At 44.2% G+C, this 19596-nt stretch overlaps 3 protein-coding genes across 5 annotated transcripts; 1 reads left to right on the top strand and 2 right to left on the bottom strand.

Annotated features, from left to right (window-relative positions):
• Positions 1-608: 608 nt before the first annotated feature.
• Positions 609-3002, top strand: LOC311030355 (prolactin-releasing peptide receptor-like). The gene is made up of 2 exons (XM_084036056.1): positions 609-1069; positions 2158-3002. The coding sequence occupies exons 1-2, from the start codon at positions 639-641 to the stop codon at positions 2789-2791; spliced, it is 1065 nt and encodes a 354-aa protein (XP_083892182.1). The 5' UTR covers positions 609-638; the 3' UTR covers positions 2792-3002.
• A 1343-nt stretch (positions 3003-4345) lies between these two features.
• brf2 (BRF2 general transcription factor IIIB subunit) lies at positions 4346-7444 on the bottom strand. The gene is made up of 4 exons (XM_084036049.1): positions 7175-7444; positions 6218-6277; positions 5802-6123; positions 4346-5621 (listed from the first exon to the last, which is right to left on the bottom strand). The coding sequence occupies exons 1-4, from the start codon at positions 7326-7328 to the stop codon at positions 4817-4819; spliced, it is 1341 nt and encodes a 446-aa protein (XP_083892175.1). The 5' UTR covers positions 7329-7444; the 3' UTR covers positions 4346-4816.
• A 405-nt stretch (positions 7445-7849) lies between these two features.
• Positions 7850-18442, bottom strand: LOC311030342 (uncharacterized protein). Of its 3 annotated transcripts, none has more exons than XM_084036032.1 (7): positions 17966-18442; positions 12628-13055; positions 11442-12532; positions 10525-11387; positions 9120-9812; positions 8840-8945; positions 7850-8664 (listed from the first exon to the last, which is right to left on the bottom strand). In XM_084036032.1, exons 1-7 carry the CDS (start codon positions 18310-18312, stop codon positions 8458-8460), a joined length of 3735 nt encoding a protein of 1244 aa, XP_083892158.1. In that variant the 5' UTR covers positions 18313-18442; the 3' UTR covers positions 7850-8457. The 3 variants fall into 3 exon arrangements, with proteins under 3 accessions (XP_083892158.1, XP_083892159.1, XP_083892157.1); XM_084036033.1 differs by having other exon boundaries at positions 10525-11516; positions 11580-12532; XM_084036031.1 differs by having other exon boundaries at positions 10525-12532.
• Between the last annotated feature and the right edge of the window lie 1154 nt (positions 18443-19596).

Raw genomic sequence — 19596 nt, 5'->3', positions numbered from 1 at the left:
CATGAAACAGTCACTGCAGAGTATTATTTTATATGGCCTTTTTAGGACTTTTGACTAAATCAGCTAGTAAGTATTCCATTAGCTTTGATTGGTAAAAGGTTTTATTTCTTTATTGCACACTTAGGAATGTCTCCTCATTGCCAGCCGGGATAATATGACGTTTAAAAAGCAGTTCTTCTCTTGTTGCTCAGCCTTCAATTTTCCGTCTCTGCATCAGCAAACTGACTTTGAAGTGATTTTGCACCAGAGATATTAAGAAATCGCATGCCAAATGGAATATTGTGTTATAATTTTACGTTCTTTTATCTTCCCCATGTGATTCATTCTCCACTTAGTGATTGTGAACAATAATAATCAGCAGAGTAACAACAGTTTTTACTGTTCTGGAAAATCTATCACACTTATACGCTAATAAATGTCATGTGTGACATTTTCCATATGCACGTTTCAGCACAGGAACTGTGAACATGTGTTGGTAATGGTTCCTAAATAATGGTCTGTAAATGTCATGAATAGAATACGTTCTGCATGCATCCTTAAATCGAATATATGACATTTGGAGAAGTTGTCAATGTTCATAACAGCTACACACAGCTGCGTTTGACAGTGCAGGTGCTGCCACATCGAGCTCTGCTGCCATGGAGGCCAACGCCACGAGGCCACCTGCGTCCGCGGAGCAGACGGACGGACACGTGTACGAGGTGGCGGTGCGGAACGGCTCCACCAACCGCACCTCCCAGTTCGCGGACGTCGCCCTGCTGCAGACGTTCAAGCCTCTCATCATCCCCTGCTATGTGCTGGTGGTGGCGGTGGGCGTCTTTGGGAATTACCTGCTCCTCTACGTCATCTGCCGAACCCGCAAAATGCACAACGTCACCAACTTCTTCATCGGAAACCTGGCCTTCTCCGACATGCTCATGTGCGTGACCTGCGTCCCCTTCACGCTCGCCTACGCCTTCAACCCACACGGTTGGGTCTTCGGCCGCGCCATGTGCTACCTGGTGTTCCTCATCCAGCCCGTCACCGTCTACGTCTCGGTTTTCACACTCACTGCTATTGCTGTGGACAGGTGGGTGGATCTCTCTGCATGGGAGGAATAAAAACTAACCTGCAAGTGACATTTTGAATGATTCTAACAGGTTTCTTTTTCCTCTTCCTTTCTCTGCCGCTTTGTGTAACATGATTGTGCTGCCATTCAGAGGCGGTACACGCGGAGTGTAATTGAGGAGCCGGAAATGACTACCGGGAAATTCTACCAGTGTCTGTAATCACTTGCATTCATATGCATTTAGAAATTATAGAGCCTGAAGACAGACTTTAACAATGAGGGCTCACAATTTGTGCGTCGACAAATTCCTAAAATATGACTAATTATGATTCAGTGTATGCTATAATACATGATGTAACAAAGTCTCCTCTGGCTATAATATAGATGATAAATGTAACAGTTTAGTCATAAATGTATCCACTATACATATAGCTGCATGAGACAAACTCATGCAAAAACAAGCTTGTCCTTCAATTTGTGAATTAAAAAACAAAGATCACATGCAAAATAAATTAGTATGTGCCTGATGAGCAAAGAGCAAAATCCAATTACCCAGCTTTGTGCACAGACAGAACAGTATGCTGCAATGACACATCCCACAGTGGACCGATATCCACCTACTCTACCGCTCTCTCGTACTAAACATTCAAATGGTTAAAGTCATCTTCTTTCTGCAATTTTGCCCTCAAATTGTTCATTTCCCTCCTGAGGACCTCAAGATCAAAGGGAGGCTTTTAAACACCAGTCAATAACCTGCAGTAGCTTATTACAACTGTTTATTATTCACACCTCTGCTCAATCTTTAAATCCAACTGATTTTCCTCATTGTTATGATTCTCCTTTACAGGAGAAATGTTAAAGCTTCGTCTTTGTTCTTGCTTTTGGTTGTCTTGATATATCCTCATCAAAGGAAATACATGTATTTATATTTTGAAAAGGTAAATTAAATCCACAGTTCTGAGATTCTGTGCAGTAACTTCTAAAGCCAATGAGCAAATTCAACATGAGCTAAAGATAAATGTTTAGCGGTTCATGACAAATAATTAATATATTGGATCCTGTCAGACAATGTCAGTTAAACATTGAGTGCTGTACACTTATTCCTGCAGGTATTATGCAACAGTGCATCCCCTGAAGAAGCGTACCTCCGTGGCTACCTGTGCCTCCGTCCTCGCCGGCATCTGGCTGCTGTCCTGCGGGCTGGTGGCGCCGGCGGTCTCCCACACGTATTACGTCGAGTTCAGAGAGGAAGGCTTCTCCATCTGCGAGGAGTTCTGGTTGGGTCAAGACAAAGAGAGACGCGCGTACGCGTACAGCACCCTGCTGGTCACGTATGTGCTGCCGCTGTCGGCCGTCTTCGTGTCTTACCTCTGCATCACCGTCAAGCTGAGGAAGTGCGTGGCGCCGGGGCAAAGGTCAAAGGTGCAGGCGGGCGCTCAGCAGGCGCGCAAGAGGAAGATCTTCCGCCTGGTCGCCCTCCTGGTGTCCGCCTTCGCGGCCTGTTGGCTTCCCATCCACGTGTTCAACGTGCTGCGCGACATCGACATCCACCTCATCAACAAGCGCTGCTTTCTCCTCATCCAGCTGCTGTGCCACCTGTGCGCCATGAGCTCGTCCTGCTGTAACCCCTTCCTCTACGCGTGGCTCCACGACCGCTTCCGCGCCGAGTTACGGAAGATGTTCAAGTGCCGCCATCGCGTCGGAGCGCGCGCGAACCACTGCGCGGCCAGCGTGGCCTTGTGACTGTGAAGAGGGTCTTTCTTTGACGTTATTTCAGTGCACTTTGCCAGTTCATCTCGGACGTTTGGTGTCAAACTAATGCAGTTCATCCTCGGGCCACTAGGGGAAATCCACGGAAACGTTCAGGAAATCCGGCCGTTGCTTTAAAATGTGTTGTGTGCAAAGACAATCTATTGGTTATTCAATCTATTGGGCAATCTAAAGGTCCATATGTGTAAAAAAAAAAAAAAGTTTGGCAAGGTTCAATTGGTGTTCATCCTCTGTGGACCATGAATATCCATACATTGTAATCCCTATGTTATGTACATTGTTATGACTTATGTTATGGGCAGATTAAATGAAAACCAGGCCATTAGTTTGCCATATGAAAAAAAAGCCTGGCTAAAAGTATTAAATATAAATATTTACAACACATTTTCTATTAAACATGACATAACAACAAACAAAGAGAAAAAAAAGTGGGAAAAAAACAATAGTGAAGATTAGAGTTGACAGTGATGAACAAGGCAGAGCTGTATATGAATAACATGAGATAATTGTGTTTGTCAGGTGTAATCATTTCCACTGATGTCACAACTAATCCCAGTGTGTTGCTCTTTCCTGTGTAGTAAATTAAATTTATTAGCATGTCCCCCTGGGCATTCATTTTCTTATAACATGAACCTGAACGTTATAATTCATTCAATTCAATTACATCTGAAAGCATTGTATATGCTGTAAAGAAATTAATGCTCGTAGTGTGATGGTGGCTTCTGTGTTGCTTTGCGTTCTCTGTTTTTGTTTCTATTACTACTTGAGATTTTACACAAAATGTGCTTTCTCTGTCTTCTTTCCACGTCCATTATTTAATTTGCATCGGCGCCGTCGTGTCACCTTTTCTGTATTCGTATGCATTTCCATCTCCTTCCTGCAGACAGACGGGACAGATTTATCGGTGCAGCAGTGATAACTCAACAAAGTCAACAAGTCTCAACTGCCACTAACATTATTAAACCTCCTTCACAGTGGCGTGCATGTGAAAACATGTGCCTTTCTTTTTGCTCTTTTCCCGTCCATATTAACTCGAACGAGGGGAATCCTGTGATTGAACGTGTGAATGTGTATGCCGTGTTGTGACTTTTGGTGTGACATGCACAAAACGTATTGTTTGATCTGTGGCCTGTACTAACAATAGACTGTGGAAGTGTGAATAAAATTAGAGCTCAAATGACCTCTCTGCTTCAGAAGTGCATGACGAAATTAAATTCTACCCAACGTGCCGAGTGCATTTCCCTCACTGAATTTACTAATTAGATAATGGGGAGGATAAATTGTTTTATGCAAATCAACCCAACCCGTTTACGACATTGAAAGAATGTGAGAACTGATTGATTGTTTCAGAATGCTTGCTGCTTGCAAATGATGATAATGCTAGTTTGTAACCCTGTGAAAGAAGCCCAATTGAGCACGTTCTGTTTTCTGTTAATCACATTTGAAGTTCTGATCATTGATCAAGTGAAAGGCTGCAGAGAGATGAGTTCTGTAACGGCCAAAAAAATAACACACAACACACTGTGGAGCTTTTACTGGTGGAGGGTTTTCTCCAACATCTCTTTTTCCATTAAAAAAACATTTTGTGTCAGAGCATCCAAGAGAATGTCAGCTAAGGAACCGTGGCAAAACGAGTTTGTCTCTATGCAGTGTCATGATTGGGGTGGTGACGTTTAAACCAAACTGGTCATTATGCTTTGCTTTTGTAATTATTGAGCACATTTAGATATAAAATAATAATATAGAAAGAAAGAAAAAATATTCAAATAATTTTTTTACGATATTGCCTTGAAAAGAAAAGCATTTCTCTGTTTTTTTTATGATGCAGGGTGTCTTCAACACAACTTTATTTGAAAGTGAAAGTATAAGCAGCCAAAACAAAAACTGATGATCTGTTAATGTGTAAAACTTAATTATATATATATAAAAAAAAAAAAGGTTGGAGCATCTCCCATCATGAACAAAATGTTTTGTAAATTATAATACCTCTTGTCCTTATTAGAGTCCGCTCTTGAGCTGATTTGTCGCTGTCAAAAAAAGCCTCTTCTGTGCCCGAGCAAACTCCTGAGCTTCACGAGGAGTTCGGATGTACGACTCGATTTCACTGTCAGAAATGTCTTCGTCGCCGGTAACGTCTCTGACCTCGGGCTGCTCTGTTCTCCTCTTCTTGGGGTGAATCACGCACGGGGGAGCAAACAGCACCCTCTTCCCCCAGTTCGGTTCTGGATCTGGGCTCTTCTGAGCGTCACTGTGAGGCTCGGGCGCCGAGCACGGATTATCATCTCCATCTGCTGGTCGCTGAGCCATTCCAGCATCCAGTTCGGAGACTTTGGGGGGAGGAGTCTCCTCAGTAAGAGAGTCCTCACCGCTGGCCTGACACTCTGCCAGCAGGGCGTCTTCGTGGATTCGGAGAGCCTTCCTTAGAAGGGCGTACCTGTTCTTTAGAATATCGTCCATCCAAAGAACAACATTGTCCGGCGTCACCGTTGCCCCGACCCAGGGAATCTCGTTGCCCAGCTTACACAGCACCTTCTTCATCTCGAGTACTCTCTTCAAAGCCGGTTTGTGCTTGTTCACTTTGGACACGTGACAGAATTTGTCCAGAGAGAATTTCAGGCGCTGCCTGTTGGGTTTCAAGGACTGCCAGGAGAGATAGATTGCCGCCATCATGATGGGGACGGGCGTCCGGCCGGTCACGATCCAGGCATCTGCCGCCAGCTCCACCAGCTCCACGGCACGTTTGCTCAAGTCCTTGGAGCTCTCGGACAGTTCTTCAGGAACGTGGAGTGAGCTAAGCTTGTACCTGAGGGATAAAATATGCATTTTCATTCAAATTAGGCGACAATTCAACAAGAATTTCAGACAGAATAATATATACAGGTTGGTTTTCTAAAATGTAAAATAATAAGTCTTGAATGTTTATCTATCAGCATTCAAATGTCCCCCTCAAACTGGACCCTGTAGACCCCAATGCTTCACTCACTCTTGACAGTGGCTCTCTATCACATCTGTGATGTTAAGGAGCGGAGCCTTTATGTCGAGAGCCTTGACCATCTCTTGGTAGACCCCTCCCACCGACACCGGGTCGGCGTCCAGCAGGCAGCAGAGGGTTTGAATGGTTATGGGCCAGTTGAGCATCCTGCAGCTTATAAGCACACAGCAGCCGGCGAGAATCTCTTTCTTCTCGAGGCTGACTTTGATGAAGCGTTCGTGCTGATAGGCCTGGTTGAAATAGGTCTGTGAGAGATCCTCAATGTCACAGTTGAGCCGGAAAATCCGACATATGTCTTTCACGCGCTGCACACCTAAAAGGAGGTGTAAGGAAGACACGTCAGCATGCGTACATACAGAGGAGCTACTGTCTAACAAGCACGGCTCCCCTCGGAGAGGAATTCTCACCTTTTATTTGGTTCAAACATGGCTTTTTGGCACAAGCTGTGGTCCGGCTGTAGCTGACATCTGTATAAAAACAAAAACAAAGAATTAAAGAAAACAGTCAAAGTATAAAACCTGTGTTTTATGGAGGGTTGTGCACCTATCTCCACGCTATTGAAACAATATGGCATGAACTGTGAACTGCGCTGAGTGGACAGAATGATAGCATTGAACAAGCTCTAGGTGCACGTAGAGGCGTGTTTTTTTCTTAAACCGGATGATTTATGTAGTTCTATCAGAGCAATGTCGGTTTCAGTGAATATGATCAAAGAAATGTTGCCGACTGCGACTTTAACTATGGTGCAGTAGACACAGAGCTGTTTCTTGCCTTTGGGGGACCCAAGCTTCTGTTTGGGGGCCCCTATGATGGGGAAGATTCCAAACCTTTAAGATGATCCATGAAGATGCATAAATCTGTTACACTTTAAGATGAAAACAGCTTATATTTTTTGGTTTGCATTTGTAACATTATAGTACAACATATCAACTCAAAGAGTGGGTCCTGTAGTTTTTGCAACAACAAAAAACTCCTATTTTCTCAATTATCTTACTGGTGTCTAGTAGTGAGCGGGCTGATCTGACTCGGGGCCCAGCCTCAAGTGGCCATTTGAAGAATTGCAATTGTTTTTGGCACTTCCATGCTCGCTTTATTTCTGAGCACTGTAGGTTGCTGCTTGGTGTAATTCTGCTGCGAGATGCTCGATCGTTTTGTTTCTAACTGAGACAGAGAGACTATGATTGGATCTCTAAAAACACCCAAATACCGATATCAGCATCAGCTCAAAAACATCGGTGCTGCGCAGCTTTTTTAACTGTGGACGTATACGCCTCGTCGCAGGTCTCTCTGTTTGAGGACCACAAACAACAAAGTACACCAAACCAAGGTGGAACTCCAGCTCGGGTCACTGTCACGTCACATACCTGAGCCTCCTAAGTATGTCAGCTCATTGGTCAGAGCTCCCTCGGACACCACGGAGCCGCAGTCCACGCATACCCGCTGCACCTGGCAGTACAGATTGTCGTCCACGACGTTGGAGGAGCCGCAGTCCGGGCAGCTCACACCCGCGTGAGACATCGTGCAAATAACACGCCGCGTGCACAACAGGACGCGGACAAAACACCTGCAGCACACCGGTGGGCCTGATGAATGTAAACAGCAGCGTTACGACCGACCAATGAACGCTACTTACCACCGGGGGGCGCGTAGTATGTGTCCGGGTAGATACAAACACGCTGCGGTCGATAGTTCCGCTTGGTCCTCATACTTTGACCAGTATACCGACACTGACATTTCTCTAGATAACCTCATTCCTCACTGATGATAAAAACGACATTATTCAACTCGACAACGTGAAGACTAGACGAAATATATGGCTTTAACGAGGCAGTCTCTTTTTGACAATCCTAGCCCTGAAATCCTAAATCAGTCAGGAAGCTCTCAATTTATGATTTTGTTAGATGTTAAAAACGGTTAAAATACGAAATTAGGACATTGATTTGGAGTAAAACATTAAATCGCACACACAATCCACATTATTGTATTTAAAAAAATAACTACAGAGAGCTATACTTTATTGATCAGGAAAGGAACATGTCTTGTTGATCAGAAGAAGAAATATATTTATTTTATCTTAGTACAATAACAGTGCAATAATTCAGTGTACATCATGATATTTGACTGTTCAATTTTAAGATGAGTAAAGTGCGTTTGGGGGTTAGTAAATTCATGTAAACATTCAGAGCAAGAAACTTTATCTATATAACCAGTGCATCATTTTAACAGTCAGGTAAGGCTCTTCTTCATACTGAAGATATCTCCAGGGGACAGGAAGCTAACAGTCAATAGAAAAAAATTGCTTTATTATAATAATCATCATAAAATACAGTAATTAAGTCTGTTATGTTGGCAACATTTGATATTTAAGTATTTTCTGGAAATAATGTTATACTCAACATGAAAAAAAATCAGAACAAATACACAAAACATCACACATGAAACAGCAAATGCTTCAATATTTCTTTTACAAAATATATTTAAACTGTATTCATTTGCCAATACGGTTAAACCATGTAAACCCAAACTTTTACACCAGCTACCATTTCTAATACAATCCACAAGTATTTCAAACTTTCTGTTGCTGTACTGTCAGGTTACTGGGTCTGAACTGATCAGGGACAGATGGGATAAAGTGTTGTAAATCCACCTAGGCAGCTTTCTTCAGAGCATTCAAGGACATGAGAATACTTGGTTTCTCTTCCATGACCCGCACAAGCAAGTTGTCGATGTACCGCTCCAGCTCCGACATCTTCCTGTCTCTCTCCGACAGCTGCTTTTCCTGTTTGAGCACCAGAGCGATGAGTTCCCCTTGAGTCAGCTGAGAGTAGGGCCCTTTCAAACTCGTGTCATTGACCTGTGAGAGTACATCAAATGTGGAGAACAAGTTCAAACACACATAACTCAACATTCTCAATGGAGTATTCAAATGTGAAGCTTTTTAGTGAACAAGCATGTAGATATAAACACTTTCCTACAGCGACACTTTAAATGCCATAAAAGCCTTGGCTATTAAAAAAAAGAAAACATACCATTGTTTTATTCTGAACTTCACAAAGGATTCCTGTGGATTTTCCCCCTTGAATAACGGAAACAGACTGCTGTTCCAAAGGATTAAGGGGTTTTACAGGTTGAAGCCTGCAATGAGAGAGAGAGAGAGAGAGAGAGAGAGAGAGAGAGAGAGAGAGAGAGAGAGAGAGAGAGAGAGAGAGAGACTGGATTTAGCCATCGCTAGTCATTCATCCACACCAACCTTATCAGCTGGAACAGCATTAATAATAGCAAAGATGAAGGAGTATAAATGATAATCACCTGCGTAACGTTACAGGAGGCACCAACTTCTTCCTGACGGCCTCCTCCCCAGCTGCTGCAGCCTGGGACTCCTGTAGCGGAGCCTCCTGGACCTGCACAGGACGTACGACCTTTGACTCAGGGTCACACACGTGGGTTACACCGTCATCAGTCACTGCACTGGCTTTCTTTGCAGGAAGCGGCGGAGCGCGGGCCTTTGAGGATTTGATCTTTGTTTGAGAGGCATCTTCATCTTCGTCGTCTTCAAACGGATTCAAACTGTAAACGATCGGGACTTGTTTTGCCTCCGAGCTACGTCGTTGGGAAATATTGCCTTTGGAGGACGCGGCTGTCTTGTGTTCAGGTGACAGCCCTTCTTCCACAGAACCAGGTCTAGTAGGCGCAGGGCGTTTACTGTGTTTGGCTACATTTGATGTTTCTTCAGTGGCACAACTCGAGCTCTGGGTGTTCTTCGTATCCGCGGGAGTCCTACTCAGAGGAGTGATCATTTGCACCGAGCGCTGAGGGAGAACGCTGACGGTTTTGGTGTCTCTGTCGTTACTCTTCTTATCGATTTGTCCCAGATGACGTGTAGTTCCGTCCTGCTCCTTCGGACTCTCCGCTTGATTCCTTCCCGGAGGCTGAGGAGCCGGTCGCCTCTCGCGTTCTGTGGAAACAGGCTTGCTTGCTATTGAGGATGCAGCAGCTTCAACCCTGGAAATGAAAGACAAACTACATAAATATTCAAGCATACTTGAGTGTTAAAAGGGACTCAGGGGTCACAGATGTTTAAAATTAGATTTAAGAAATATATTAAAATCCTGTAAAACATTGCGCAATTACAAAACAAGACAACAAACAAAGCAGAAGATAGAATATTCATTTGTATATTTTAGGAAATGCAATGTAGTAATATAAAGGATAAAAGCTTTAAAAATAAATCTCATCCTGACCAAGCAACCTTCAGAGTCAAATTAATTACATCTTCCCTCCCTGTTCATTTGACACCTGCTTTAATGGGGTAAGACTGGGCAATGAGTCCCCAATCTCAGTTGACAAAAGAAACCTATCCTGTGTGTGTGTGTGTGTGTGTGTGTGTGTGTGTGTGTGTGTGTGTGTAAAGCTATGAAAGTTTCATGACGGTGTCAGCTTTAGGTCACTTTTAAAAGAGAAGTGCCGAGGAGAACTGTTGCTGTTGTGGCTGACTGAAAAAAACAGAAGATGAACTCCATTTAGATAACTCTTCTGCACGTATTAATGACTACCTTTATATAATGTTCATCTGGTATTTGAATTTAACTTCATTACCTCCTCTGGTATTCCGTTGATGGTCCTTGCTGCCTATAAGTAAGGCAGCTTTACTAAACTAAAGTTTAACCCACAACCTTTCCTGCCTCCCACGGGTGGATTTCATGTAGATTCTAACCTTTTCGGGACAGTCGACCCTCGGGCTGTGTTGCTGTCGGGAATCTCCTCAGACGGATTAAAGTTTTCATCAAATGGATTAGTAGAAGGGACTTCTGAAGGACTCTCCACAGCCACTTTGGGTTTCTTCCCTGCAGCTTTGGGTTTTGTTTTATTGTCCTTCTGTTCTTCTGCTTCCCTCACTATCTTCTCTTTCTCCAGCATTCTGGCCTCCTCTTCCTTCCTCTCATTTTCAGCTTTCTCCTTCCTCCTAATGTTCTCCTCTTCTTCTATCCTTCTCTCTTCTTCCTGTTGTCTCATTTTTTCTTCTACCAATCTCTCATATTCTTCCTTTTCCTTTCTAGCCCTCTCCTCTTCCTCCTCTTTTCTAATCGCTTCCTCTTCCTCCCTTTGCTTTCTTTCTTCTTTCTCAATCCTCCTCCTTTCTTGCTCTTCTAGCATCCTCTTTTCCTCCTCCAACTGCTCACGCTCTTCCTCTTGTTTCCTAACCCTCTCCTCTTCATCCACCCTTATCCTTTCTTTTTCCTCCCTTCTAATCCTCTCTTCTGCCTCAATCCTTTTTCTTTTTTCATCCTCTAGTTTTCTCTTTTCTTCTACCAATCGCTCAAATTCTTCCTTTTCCCTCCTAGCCTTCTCCTCCTCCTCCTCCCTAATCTTTTCTTCTTCCTCCCTTCGCCTTCTTTCTTGTTCCTTAAGCTCCTCCTCTTGTCTTCTCACCAGCTCCTCTTCCTCTCGTCGTCTCCTCTCTTCCTCGACCCTTTCCTTTTCTTCCTTTCTATACTTCTCTTCTTCAATCTTTCTTCGTTCTTCTGCCTCCAGGCTTACCCTTTCCTCTGCTAATGTCTGCTCCTCTTCCCTTCTCACCTTCTCCTCTTCCTCTTGTCTTCTCACCTTCTCCTCTTCCTCTTGTCTTCTCACCTTCTCCTCTTCCTCTCGTCTTCTCATTTCCCCTGCCCTCACCTCCTCCATCCTAATCCTTTCCTCTTCCTCCTTCTGCCTCCTTTCTTCTTCCTCTTGTCTCCTCTTTTCCTCACACTCCCTTTCTTGTCTTTTAACCTTCTCCTCTTCCTCTTGTCTCCTCTTTTCCTCAGCCCTCTCTTCATCCATCCTAATCCTTTCCTCTTCCTCCTTCTGCCTCCTTTCTTCTTCCTCTTGTCTCCTCTTTTCCTCACACTCCCTTTCTTGTCTTTTAACCTTCTCCTCTTCCCCTTGTCTCCTCTTTTCCTCAGCCCTCTCTTCATCCATCCTAATTCTTTCCTCTTCCTCCCTTTGCCTCCTTTCTTCTTCCTCAAGCCTCCTCTTTTCCTCACGCTCCTCTTCTTGTCTTCTCACCATCTCTTCTTCCTCTCGTCTCCTCCTCTCTTTCTCAATCCTCTCCTCCTGCCTCCTGATCCTCTCCTCTTCCTCCTGTCTAACTCTCTCGTCTTCAATCCTTTTCTGTTCTAGTCTCCTCTTTTCCTCTGCTAATTTTTCACACTCTTCTTCCTCTCTCCTTACCCTCTCTTCCTCCTCCCTCCTAACCATTTCCTCCTTCTCCCTTTCAACATTCTTTTCTTCCTCTTGTCTTCTCTTTTCCTCAGCCAGCCTCTCAAGCTCTTCTTCTCGTCTCCTAACCATCTCCTCTTCCTTTCTCCTTCTTTCATTCTCCATTTTAATCTTTTCCTCTTCCTCCCGTCTCAGTTCACCCACATCATCCTCCTCCGTGTTTTCCACTTCCTCCTCCTCTTCCTCTGTCCATGGTGAATATTGCCTCATCGCCCTTAGTGAGTCCACAGATGGAGTGGAGCTTTCTGGACCGTCCTCCATGGATCCGTGGCCTGAACTGGCCAGACTGAAGTTGGAGCCGATGCGAGCGGTCCGGGGCGGCGGCTCTTCACGGTAAACATGACTGCCGTTGATGCACAGGTTACTCTGCTCTGCGGCGCCGTGCTTCTGGGGGCCAGAGGAGGAGTCTTTGCTCTCCGAGCTGTCTGAAAGTTTACGTATCCGGAACTTGAACTTCTTTTTACCTGGAAGGAAGGGGAAGTGATCATGCACATAGCAACAAAAAGGACAAGAGAAAATAAATTATATATAACCATGGTTCAATTAAAAAACTGCTGACCTTCAGAGGAATCCACATTTAGACCAGACGACTGGCTGCCGCTCAGCGAGGAGTTCTTCGCAGGCAGAACAGACATGGACTGAGACATGTTCCTCTGCAGGTTAGACTTGGGGGAAAACAAAGACTTCATCTTATTTTTCTTCTTTTTCTCAACCTTGCTCGCAGCCACCTCGCCGTCCCCGTTCCCCTCCTCCTCGCTGTCCGTCAGAACCTGGGCGAAGGACGGCACCACATTCGAGGTGGTGTCCGATTCCTTCTTCTTGCCACGAACTTTGTCCTTGAACTTGCCCAGGCGAGATCTGGATTTGCCGGCAGCAGAGAGGTCAAACATGCTGGAGGTCATGTTGTTCCTCATGAACTGGATGTCCACAAGCACCTCACCTCTGTCTTTGTCTGCCTTGCCATTCTTGTCCAGCAACTTAAACCATCTGTTGAAGAATGAACATTTGTTTAATGCACGTTAAATACACATCGTCTTCTTGTTTCAGTCGGTTAAAAACTTAAAGGTTAAAAACATGTTTAGACCTGCAATAGCTGATTTTTGGGGAAATGAGACATAAATCTTTTGTTAAAAAGTCTGTAGAGTTTTGGTCCCCTGATTAATGTATGTCCAGTATTCATACTCGCTTTTAGCTCAGTTTTTGGTCTCTACCAACTCCAAGAAAGTTGGCCTTTTTTTTTGCTGCTAGCAGGTAGAGTACAGGCCGTTTTTAGAGTTTTAAACTAAAAAAGAAAATGAAGATCGAACCATAATTCAGCGTATTGTGATCGGGTTTAAAAGAATCAGACACTTAAAGACAGAGTCGTGTACAGTTTGCCTTGTCAGCGTTTTTGTGGAAACTATGATCCATCCCAAAGAAAATGGAGGGTGACTCAGCAGCCACTTGAATGTTTTTGGAAAGTCTGTGAGGCTCAAAGCACAAGCAGCAAACTGACCATGAAGAAACGCTTTTTAAAAATAATCATAATAATACTGTTCTGTCTGTGGCCGACTCTAATGTGGGGAAGTTAGAATGTTTGTACTGGATGAATGTTCCCTTTTCCTCCACAGTCTCTGATAAAAAGGTCCCACTTTAGGATCAGACTTGTAGCGTAATTCTTAGCAGGTTCTCCGATGAGCTGCCATTCTTCGGGGATAAGCATCACGCTCGATCTTGTGAAGATACCGCACGTTCCCAGACATCTAACCAGACAGACAGTCAACAGACCAGACGTCCCCTTCAAGGACAGTTTTAATCCGACAAGATTAGGCTCCGCTCTTCGTGAAACTAAAACTGGTCAAGATCACAGGACACGAATCTGCTATGAACCTCATTCCCCTCATGTAGCCTGACAATAACACACCAACTCAAACAACAAACAAGCGACTTCAAATGTCGGTCTTTCACATGCAGAGCAGCATAAACTCAGTAAGTCGTCCACTGAGACCGGGTTGTGTCAACTTTGCTCTGCTTCTGCACCTGCGTCGCGGCCCGATACGGACAGAAGGGGCACAGAATAAGCAGAGTATTTTCACAAGAACAACAAAAAGGCACAGTCAGCGCAAAAAAAGTGCCCATCAGGCAGATATCTAAGGTCAGCTCACCACTGAACAAACAACTCCAACTGAAATCTGGATTCCTGGGGAAATGAGGAAGGGGCCGTGGTTTTCTGTGTGTGTGTGTGTGTGTGTGTGTGTGTGTGTGTGTGTGTGTGTGTGTGTGTGTGTGTGTGTGTGCGTCTGTTCTTGCAATGTGTGGAAAAAAAGAAAGTTACCTTCAAAAATAACATATGCAGTTAAAAAAGGCAGTTTTAAAAACAGAAAAAAACATTCCGTACCGTCCAAATGTATCATGCTTGGTGCGTTTATGGGCCATAAACAGTATTTTTTGAGACCTAATATTTTTCCGTTGCTGGTACTGAATCAGACCCTCCTCCCCCACAGATGTGTTGCACAAACAATTTAAGAAGGAAAACTTCTTTTCCTGCACGTTGGCGGGTGAGACTACAATCCCGGCTCGCCTACAGCCTCCTACACCGCTGATGAGTAACGGGACGTGATCTGCACATTTCAGGCCTCGACCTTATACATATTCCACTGAGGGGTTTGCCTGATGCACGTCCTTCAACAAAACACTGCTAGATAGCCGATTGGATTCATTCATCATGAAAAAATGTAGACTATGTTCTGTAGCTGTTACATGCCTAGTCTCATGCACGTGTGACATTTTTGGTACAAAGTTATGGAAAATAATATTTAATTCCTTCTGTGGCATCATATGATCCTTTTGAATAGTCTCATTGTCGTAGTAGAACTGTTCTCCAATCCATCAATATGGCCTATAATATAAATAATATAAAAAGGATAGCTCACAGCATACTGTCGTGTAAGGAGGATGAGCTACACATTACAGTAAGTCAGTGTTATTATTTTTAGACCTTCAGCTAAATCCAAATAAATAAATGATGATCTTGAACCTGCATTTGCTAATTCAGTGTAGACAAAACAAGCTGTGAACTGATCATAGCCTCTTTTAAAAAGGCTTTTCTTGTCCCCAGCAGCTGGTCTGAAGCCTTCGATATTGCTATAAAACTGATATTTCATTTCAGCTTCACTTTAAGGGAGACTTTAATCGCCTTAATCCATTTTTAAGGGAGAGATTTTAACATCATGAAACGTCATAGAGCTGAGAGGAACTGCCGAGTCGGCTATTAACTCTCTGGGTTTGTTCTATATGAGCAACTGCTCCATTGTTAATATAAAAACAACAACGCATAAAATAAAGTATAATCACAACCCTGACCTTTGAACTACTTAACTTGGTTGATGTCGACAGATGCCACCAGCACCATATCATGCCACATGAACTTTAAAAAAGGAGAAGAAGTAGGCTAGTTCACTCAGAACGGACGGGAAGTTACAAAAGTGTGTTGGGCGTTTGCTGGTTGGGGTAGTTAGCAACCAGGAGGAGGAATTAAGTCACTTTCTCTCAACATTGACTAATAATAATAATGATGCCGATGCCCTACAAGTCATCTCACAACCTTGTGAAGAGTAGACAGTACACGCTGAACCCAAAGGAGAATGCATGACTCAACATTTTGCAAAATGTATTCTAGTCTCTGCACACACACACACACACACACACATCCTTCCTTGTGAAGCCTGAACTACTGATAAGACAATGCGTGGCTCAAGCCTTTCTTATCATCGAGAACAGCTGTGCGAGTGAGTAAAACAACTCAACAGTGACAATGTCCAAGGACCCAAACTGTCCGGGGCTCAGCGTGCCAAAATGAAAGCCTGTGCAAAAGGGACCAGAGACCAGAAACTCCCATTCCAACCAAAATCACATCACAATACTCTATGTCGGGGAAAGATAAAGTTACACTGAAGCCGTTTATACAACTTGGTTCCCATTTTTCTGTAGGTTTCATAGCACGTGTGCTCTCAGACCAGATTTTGGTGACGATAAATGTCATGCTGCTCATTAGCATGTGTTTCATTGATGTGGGCACTATAAAGCATAAACATCTGTAATGTCTACAAGCTTCTGAAGACTTCTCTAGCAACACACGTTCAAGGAGTAGAACGTAGTGGAATAATTGCGTTCCCTGAACACAACACACAGTAGAGCCGTTGTAGGCGGCTGGCAGCTCGTGCAGCATGTTTGTCAGGGTTCAGCACAAAGGAATGTGAGGCTGAAGCTGGACTTAAACCTCGGAGTCAAGGTGCATTCACCGAGCGCACAGAGGGCTACAGGGAAAGATCAACAGAAAACTAAGCTGAGCATTTATTCAACACCAGCTAGACAAAAACAATGTTTATATCCTCATAAAAACAAATGCATGTATAAAAAATGCAAAGCTCAAGGAAAACAAATCTCTAGCTTTTAAACAGACATGTTGACGCACAAAAGCATCATACATGGTAGGCATGGGACGATATAAACATTTCAGAGAGCTCATTTTATGCTCTTGTATCACATGGGATTTTTCAATTTGTCACAAAAAAAAGTGTGTGTGTGTGTGTGTGTGTAATACTGGTCACAAGGCGGGGGACTAAAATACTCAGAAACGGCTTTGCACAACAAAACAATTGCAATTCTTACTGGACTACGGACATGGCTGACGGCTCTTGTATCTGAAATGTAACAAGGATGTCTTGAATTTAAATGTTAAAACTTTCCTTTAACACACTGAAGCGTGTCTAATTGCCGTTACTGAGACCACACAGCGCACAAGCAAGGCCTGTAAACCCCACCACTGAAATTAACTCCTTCACCTACTCTGCGGGGCATAAATTAAGCATAAAGAGTATCCGAATGCTTGACATTTCATCTTGGCATGCGTACGAAAGTGGGCTTCATTGGGTACAGCGAGGTGAAGTCTGTGTCTTCTTTGGCGAATCTGTCCATTGTTGACAAGTTCAGTCAATGAAAGAGTAAATCCTTTGACTCACGTCTTTGCCTGAGTAAGTAATGCTGATTGGCATCCTTGAAAGCTGCTGCCAGGGGGACAAATCCCTTGAGCTGCACTGGAGCGAGTGGGCAACATTCAGAAGTCATACCCACATGGTGTGTGTAGTGATGCGTGGCTGTGTGTGTGTGTGTGTGTGTGTGTGTGTGTGAGATCTCAAATACCTCACCTCAGTGGGAAAAAAAGGTGCAAATATCAGAGGTTCCTCAACCACAAAGAGTCTTTTCAGGTATGTCTCAACAGAAACATATTCATAAGGCCCCACTAATCCAGATTTTCACAAATGCTGCATATTTTTTGTATCTTTACAACAAAAACATGGTTTGTAATTATAAACGGATTTAATAGGGATTAGAGAGTTTTGGCGTGTTAAGACCAAAATGCTGGAGTATGACTGACAAAACCAGCGACCAGGAGTTGTTCCCCTGTGACACAGATGAAAATCACAGTAGCTCAGACTTCATTTCCTCCCATAATTTCCCCATTTACATGCAGCTAAGAGCCAAGAGGAACATCTGCCTAAACCTGCATATTACATAGAACACACTCTTGTATTATTAAGAGGACTGAGGGGAAAAGAACAAGACATAATAGTGTTTGATGCGCAAACTCTTTCAAAACAGATTTTTGACGTTGGTCATGTTTTTAATATAAATATATTTGTTATATAATATAACACTTTTCTGTCTTCAGGGTCAGCTGCAGAGGCATATAATGGCTCAAAGAAAATCGTTATTCATGTGGTAGAGGCTAATTAATGGATTGATTAATTGGTTGATTGCCTGGAAAAGTTTCTGGACTTTCTGGGTCATTGTGAGGAAGGTTTTGGCTGCTTACAACTGTAGACCACACACTCATTCAAGAAGCTTTGAGCACTTACTCGGTCTTGTTGCGGGTCTTGTCCTCACTGAGCTGCAGCAGGTTGATGACAGCCTGTCCCAGCAGTTTGTCTGGACCCACCAGGGCCCGGTGCAGGACGTGGACCTGCAGCGTACCTCCACCACCTCCACCCTGCGGCGGCGGCGGCGGCAGGTCGAAGGCGGCCTCCTCCTTCCACACCGGGGCCACACTCTTCTCCACCACCGAGGTCTGGAACTTCTCCTTGCCCACTTGCATGAGCGCGTACGCGTCGTTCGTGCCGCCCTTGCCCTTCGTGCGGAGGCCTCTGGCTTGCTGTACCGTTACCTGGACGCTGGTGGGACACCACTGCTGAGCCGCCAGAGACATGCTGACACCGCTGCTTGCTGGACGAAGCCCGCACACAGACTAAAACCCGGGAACCAGAGCGACGTGACTCCCAACCATCGGCTCACCGCCGGACTGGACAGACAAGCGAGGAAAAGTTTTTTTCTTTTTTTTTTCCCCCCCGTGAGTTTGAGGAAACGACTCGTTGGGCGTGGCTACACCGAGAGAGGTCCTCGGTCCACACGAGACACTCCCCCGGATTAACAGATTACACGTTGATGACACGCTGCTCGGCCCGTTCACACCGCGACAACAACCGGGTGGAGCCGGCGGGCCACACTTGATCCTCGCCGACACCTGCCACAGTGCGTCAGCGTCATATCAGCTGCATCCACATCACTGATTGACTTGGGAACTTACTGACACTGACAGTTTCTAATCGTCTAGTCCCTTGGCCGGTTTAGTCTTTTCATAAAATAATAACATGATTTCTGCCAATTGCAGTATGTTCTATATTAATGTACAGTGCCGTCTACTTTAACACCTTTCTGGAGCAGGTGAGAACACATGAGAACCTCGGCTCTAATTGGAGAGAGAAGGCCAGATACCTGACACGCCTGTGACAGCTGATAGGGTTCACATTGGATTCAGTTTCACTGCTCCGGTTTGAATCTTAATCAGCCTGTAGTGCCAGTGTCTGCATGGATTTTAGATGGATTGAATGCTCTTAAACCCATCGATGAACCGGCCAATTTTGTTGAGTTGGTTTACCATAATGCATGCTGGGATAACCCCACCCCTCTAATTCCCATGAACCTGAGCAGGATTTGGTGCATATAGAAAATGAATGTATTTTAGACAGTTATAAAGCTGCTTCATATGTTGTTACTCATGTCACAAATATGCAAACATCGATGTCACACTGACTCCTGCTGTTGAAGAAAGGCAACAACGTTTTTCTTCATGGTCGAATTTCTTTGTGTCACTCGAAAACCTCAAATCCTTCAGAGACTAACTAATTGGAAACCTACACGATCACAGCTTCCACGTTGAACATGTTTGATCTCACGCTCGCTGCTTCCTGGTGCCCAGCAACGATTAAACCAGAGACACATATAGAGCCTTGAGCCAATTAGCAGGATGACGCACAGGAGTGTTGGCACTGCCACTGTCTGACTGTGACGTAACGGCAGTAGTAGTAGGCACTTAAATGGTCGCAGCTATCTCGATGGACGTGACCCTGTCAAACGCATCTTTGAAATCATTTAGAATCCTTTGCAAAGATGAGGTAATTGTTTTTTAATACAGCAAGCTCGCATGGCGGTA

The sequence above is a fragment of the Eutrigla gurnardus genome (assembly GCF_963514095.1).
Source record: "Eutrigla gurnardus genome assembly, chromosome: 19".
NCBI lineage: Eukaryota > Metazoa > Chordata > Actinopteri > Perciformes > Triglidae > Eutrigla > Eutrigla gurnardus.
Note: the sequence above shows the minus strand (reverse complement) of the source record. Positions and strands in the feature narration are given on the sequence as shown.

Bases quoted from the DNA above. Each gene is read 5' to 3' on its own strand.
- LOC311030355 (XM_084036056.1), top strand. From the start codon at position 639: ATGGAGGCCAACGCCACGAGGCCACCTGCGTCCGCGGAGCAGACGGAC. The intron at 1,070-2,157 runs GTGGGTGGATCT...TTATTCCTGCAG, and splicing joins ACTGCTATTGCTGTGGACAG to GTATTATGCAACAGTGCATC.
- brf2 (XM_084036049.1), bottom strand. From the start codon at position 7,328: ATGTCTCACGCGGGTGTGAGCTGCCCGGACTGCGGCTCCTCCAACGTC. The intron at 6,278-7,174 runs GTATGTGACGTG...GTTTTTATACAG, and splicing joins GACATACTTAGGAGGCTCAG to ATGTCAGCTACAGCCGGACC. The intron at 5,622-5,801 runs GTGAGTGAAGCA...TTTATCCCTCAG, and splicing joins ATAGAGAGCCACTGTCAAGA to GTACAAGCTTAGCTCACTCC.
- LOC311030342 (XM_084036031.1), bottom strand. From the start codon at position 18,312: ATGTCTCTGGCGGCTCAGCAGTGGTGTCCCACCAGCGTCCAGGTAACG. The intron at 8,946-9,119 runs GTGATTATCATT...CTCTCATTGCAG, and splicing joins CCTCCTGTAACGTTACGCAG to GCTTCAACCTGTAAAACCCC. The intron at 8,665-8,839 runs GTATGTTTTCTT...GTACTCTCACAG, and splicing joins AAGTTCAGAATAAAACAATG to GTCAATGACACGAGTTTGAA.